Source organism: Theobroma umbraticum, unplaced genomic scaffold (genome assembly GCF_002168275.2).
Source record: "Theobroma umbraticum cultivar Fairchild unplaced genomic scaffold, ASM216827v3 scaffold_51.0, whole genome shotgun sequence".
Classification (NCBI taxonomy): Eukaryota; Viridiplantae; Streptophyta; class Magnoliopsida; order Malvales; family Malvaceae; genus Theobroma; species Theobroma umbraticum.
The window spans coordinates 7,586,428-7,591,845 of record NW_018397260.1 but is presented as its reverse complement, the minus strand read 5'-3'; the positions used below and the strand labels follow the sequence as shown (position 1 = coordinate 7,591,845).

General features: G+C 40.8%; 2 protein-coding genes across 2 annotated transcripts in view; one reads left to right on the top strand and one right to left on the bottom strand.

Moving 5' to 3' along the window:
* The first annotated feature begins 394 nt into the window (after positions 1-394).
* LOC110417134 (glycosyltransferase family protein (DUF23)) lies at positions 395-2,627 on the top strand. The gene has a single exon (XM_021429364.1). It carries the CDS (start codon positions 709-711, stop codon positions 2,509-2,511), a length of 1,803 nt encoding a protein of 600 aa, XP_021285039.1. The 5' UTR covers positions 395-708; the 3' UTR covers positions 2,512-2,627.
* Positions 2,628-3,679: 1,052 nt separating this feature from the next.
* LOC110417133 (uncharacterized) overlaps positions 3,680-5,418 on the bottom strand; it is a 10,467-nt gene continuing 8,728 nt past the window's right edge. Inside the window, 3 exon segments of the mRNA XM_021429363.2 lie at positions 3,680-4,573; positions 5,073-5,221; positions 5,340-5,418. The exon segment at positions 5,340-5,418 is cut by the window's right edge and continues 59 nt beyond it. Of these exon segments, the coding sequence (XP_021285038.2) occupies positions 3,770-4,573; positions 5,073-5,221; positions 5,340-5,418 (1,032 nt within the window). The 3' untranslated portion in view covers positions 3,680-3,769.

The following is a 5,418-nucleotide window of genomic DNA, read 5'->3' as shown; positions in this document are numbered from 1 at the left end:
AAGAAATTCAGAAAATCACTGACCTAATAACACGAGCAAAGTTAACTCAATTGGCCATGGGAGATATTGGTAATATTGTCGCGATAACACGGATTTTACTCACTCAGTCCCATCTTCTGCTCCTTAATTTACCTATGGCAACCTGTTTTACTGTAATAGTTGACTGTTTAGTTCTCTTGGAAACAAGTTTCCACAAATTACATGAGCAATTTACTGAGTCATTAAACCAAGTTTGACGGTAATTAATGAAATACGGAGCCAACCCAGTAATTAACTTGCATGGAAAAATTCAAACTGCACAATCAAAGAAGAATCCCGTAACAAGTTAGAAATCTCAGTTCTCTTAGGAGTATCTTTCAATATCTAAAAAACCTTTAAAATCGGGACTTTCCTTCCAACAAAGTAGCCTTGGTGGAAATATACGCGGACTTGAAGAACAAGTGAAGGGAAAGAGTTGATCAAAAGTCCGTCGTCCCCAGTTTCAAGCTCTGAACCATAGTTGATCAAAATACCATTGATATTCTTCCTGTTTCGATTCCATTCATGGTAAATGAATCAGAGATTCACAGCTCTGTTTCCGTATATTGGAGGAGGTGAGCGCTACCGAAGCTTTAATTTGCTGTTGACAGCTGAAACGTTCCACATACAGGTATGCTCCAAATTGTTGTTGTTCCTTTTTTGGGACAAAACACAAACTGAAAATAACCGATGAGTTTTCCTATAAAGAAATCCCCTTCCTCCCCTTCCCTTTGTTTACTTTCTTTCCCTTTAAGTTTCAGTTCCAGCTTGAGCGAAAACATGCGCCGCAAAGCACCCACAACCCTCCTTCTTGTTTTCCTTTGCGTTCTTCTCTCCGCTTTCTATTCTCTCCATCTCTCCCGCGATGCCATATCCCATTCCCTTACGGAGCTCCGGTTTCATCCCAAAAACCTCACCGCCTCACTCATGGACCCGGGTTCTTACAACCATGTCATCAGAGAAGAAATCAAGGAGCTCACTCACCGGACTCGACGCGTGTCCTCCATTCAAGGACCCGTCGATTCGGCTTCGGTTCTTTTGCCTAACTGGGAGGTCCTCGTCCTCGTCTCGCCAAGCACCCCGCTGACCTCACCTTCAGGGGACAGTTTGTATTGCCTTTTCCCCAACGGCGAGGCTTCTCCAGCCAATTTCTCCGGGGTCTTACCTTTCAGTAATGCGACGGCGTTCAAGTGCATTCTTCCTAAGGGAAACCGCAGACGCCAGCCGTTTCACCAGCCTGTGCTGACGACTTCGCCAGAGAAGGAATCAGCAGTTATCACTCCGGCGCCGGTGATGCCACGTTGGGGCTTCTTGGTTTACGAGTCGTTCTCTACTGAGACCGACGTGATTCTGTTCGTCAAAGGCGTTAACAACCGTCAGGGTATCAACAGGCCTCCTGAGGAATTCAGTTGCGTGTTCGGTAACGACGAAAACAGCGCCGTTAAAACCCCTGTTACCAGCTCAATGCAGGAGGTGTTCAGGTGCCAACATCCGAATTTAACGGCGGTAAATATTCCTATCTCAACAGCCGAAAGAATCAAAGTGTCCCTCGAAATCAACAGACAAAAGGTAGTCATCCCTTCGGTTGCATATTACAGTCCTAGTTCCAGGCGGACGCCGGCAAACCCAAAGCCGAAATCGCTCTTGTGCGCCACCACGATGGTTTACAACGTGGCGAAGTTCTTGAGAGAATGGGTGATGTACCATTCCAAGATTGGTGTCGACAAGTTCTTCTTATACGATAACGAAAGCGATGATGATCTAAAGAGGGTGATAAAGGAGCTTAACGAAGAAGATTATAACATCGAAAGGATTTTCTGGGTATGGCCGAAGACTCAAGAAGCGGGATTCTCTCACAGCACGGTTTACGGTAAAGATTCATGCACGTGGATGATGTATGTCGATGTCGATGAGTTTATATTTTCACCGTCGTGGCTTAAAAATTCTTCTCAACCATCCAAAGCCATGCTTCCATCTCTGTTGCGATCGTCAACCAACCGACCGATCGGACAAGTTTCGATCAAGTGCAACGATTTCGGACCGTCGGAACAAAAGGAGCATCCGGCGGAAGGGGTGATACAAGGTTACAACTGTCGTAGACGAGTCGAGCAACGGCACAAATCGATAGTTCTGTTAGACGCCATTGATTATTCGTTGCTTAACGTCATCCATCACTTCGGTTTGAACAACAGTTACTACAGCTGGCAAGACTTGCCACTGGACGTGGCCGCGGTGAACCATTACAAGTACCAAGCTTGGCCTGAATTCATGACCAAGTTTCGACGAAGGGTTTCAGCTTTCGTTGCGGATTGGAGGACAGGGGTGAATCCAAACTCCAAGGACCGGACCCCGGGGTTAGGGTTCCAGCCCATCAAACCAGAAAACTGGGAAAATATGTTCTGTGATGTGAAAGATGAAAGGTTAAAGCTTTTGACCCAAAGATGGTTCACTTCTCAAACGCCCGAGGGGTTAAAGATGGCATGGCAAAGATGAACAATGCAGAGCCATGGTGATAGAGACAGCCACACAGCCATAGCAGTAGATTCAAAATTTTCTTCCTTTTTGGCGTAGATTTGGTTGGGAGGGAGGGGTGACAAACAGTGTAAAATTGATGTTAATAGTTTGAGACTTAAGCCAAGGTGGTTTTTTTTTTTTGAACTCAATTTTTTATTCCTTTCAAGGTAACAATAAGATCAGAGAAAGGAATTTTTTTCCCCCTTTTTGGGGACAGATAGGCACTTTGATTCTCTTACTTTTCTGATTGACCCGAACAGATCAAAAGAATTTCTTTTCTTGAGGATGTGTACTTGCTTTCATTTCATAGTTAATTAATTGTATGCAAAGAATCTGGCTTGATTGATACTGCATCCCCATTGGATTAAGCTCATCAATTGAGCATGATTTAATGATGGTGGAAAGGGGAAAACTCTTGATGAGTGTTGATTTTCAATTGACATAAAAATTTTAAGTTTGATACGTTTTATGTTAAAATTTAATTTTTTTTTATATTATATACATATTCAATATTTTTTAATTTGACAAAAATTTTAAAAAAATGAAGTATTTAGAAAGAAAAATTCATTTTGTGACATCTCAAAAAGAAATTGAGTGTATTGGAGATGGAAGATTAATCTTACCTTGAATCGAAAAATTTGTATTAGAAATCATTGAAATCTAGGATAAAAAACGGGAAGGCGTTGTTTGGTTTCCTGTGCTGCAAATTAATTTCAATTTAACTTAGTTTATAAAGCATGATAAGCCACTCCCCGATGTTATTCTCAATGTGATTAGAAAGAAGTGACCTGCAAATTATTGACCCAAGTGATTGGAAAATGAGAAATGTGGAGGTCTTTTTCCACCATATCAAGACGGTGGATGATGATAACGTTATTAATCATGCTCGAGGGAGTCATGTCTTTGGGGGAAAATTGGAATGAGATTACGAGTTGAAGGCTAACCAAAAGCTGAGCAAAGAATTGATGTTCCATCAGGCTTTTCAATTTGGGTAGCATTTATTTTGCATTGGAATTGGAACGGAAGACATGGACGGATGCAACCGCAAGACCTCCAGATTGGGCATTAACGATGGTGCTTTCAACGTCCACGACTGTTTTGCTTTTAAATCATTCCCTCAAGTTTAAACTAAATTTTACGGTTTTTTTTTTTGTTTGAATTTAAAAATTATATTCGATAAAATAAAGGGCACCAAATTACGTTATGTCAAATCATATGGAAATAATGCTGCCAATTATCAGAGTTGCAATGCCAAATCTGGGTGCTGGGGTGAACCATCTGGTACACTAGAACTGGGTGAACCTGGTGCCAGGAATATCACATTAAGATCCGGGGTAAATGGAAGGAAACCTTGTTTATTAGAGGATTTCCGCACAAGCCCATCATTAGTTGCCGTAAGTGAGGCCAGGTCAGGGCCTACAGCCATTGTATTTCCAGAACGTAAAGTACTTGAACTACCAGCAAACTTAGCCTCGTTTGAAAGAAAATCACTTGCAGGCATCGGGCACATGGCGGAGCTGCTACCCAAAACCATGCCATGTGTTTTGTCAGACTGTGTTACCAATCCCATTTGAGAAGGATAACCAATCCCGAATCCACCAATAGAACCATTAATACCCAAGTGCAGTAAAGGTCTCTGCTGAAACTGATGAGGAGGTGCAGACTTAATGTCACCAACTTCGCTACAAAGTGAAGTGAAGTCATTTTGCGAACTTAGTCCTCTGACAGTTTCTGTGTCTTCTCTACCTTGCAAAGGAAATCTACTTCCAGCAATAGAGTTTGAACCACAAGTAGCTGGAGGAGAAAAAGGCCTGCTAAAATGGTGAACAGAAAGAGAATTTGAAGATTTCTGCTTTTCAGAAAAAGAAAGTTGTGGCTGCTCTGCTGTCCTGTTTTCTCCAACCCATCCAGGACCAAACTTCAGTCCACTAGGCAAAACACTTTCAATTTTCTTTGAAGCAATTTTCCAAAGAACAGGTCCAAGATATGCAGCAAAACGTGCCAAGCTTGTAGCATAACCATTTTCTACACTCAGACCAACCTGATACACATTGGAAAAGGGGAAAGGAAAAGGTTATCAAAGGGTAAATTTTGTAATTGATAAAGAAGTTAACCAAGAAAATAAAATTGAGGAGATAAAAACCATTAGTCAGTGAGATTGCCATGATTATACAAGGTATCAAGTAATCTATTCTACCCATGTGATCCTGATTGTTAGCTATCATTACGCAATTATCCTGATTTTTTTTCTTTTCTTTTCTTTACAATCAATATGATATCTTAGAATGTTCAAAACCATTTTGGCTTTATATATAAAACATAAAACAGGGTCAAATTTACCAGCACAAATCTAGTTATTCTTGCACCAGAATTCCTTATACAATTTATTATTCACAAAAGAAATATTAGGATTCTTTTATTCATACTTGACGAATTTAAGGTTGATCAGACATTCCATCTATATAACTCTTGATATTAATGTAATCGTTTAACTAATGCATTAATGGCAATAATTGCACATAAACACACACAAAACACACCGGAATAAGTTGCTTTAATTCTTCATCCAAGGTGAAAAAGATAGGCTGCTCAAGTTCGCAAGTCGATGAAGGGTTGTAGGTGTCACGCCTGTTCTCATCTACTGGAAAAAGTTTCTTCCCGTACTTCATCACAGCCTCCACAACAGAAGCTGCAAAGTGAGAGAAAATTAGCTCCATATGCATAAAAAATATGTACCAAACTAAAGTTTACTTTAAAAAGTAAAGAATGAAGAATATATTTAATGTAACAGACTATTAAACACAAACCTGGAAATTCGTTCCCCCATTCAGGTGACCAGCTGGCATGATTTTCATTGCTATGAGAACCCCAGGAGGGCCTGACTAA

Coding starts and splice junctions, on each gene's coding strand:
- LOC110417134 (XM_021429364.1), top strand. CDS start 709: ATGAGTTTTCCTATAAAGAAATCCCCTTCCTCCCCTTCCCTTTGTTTA.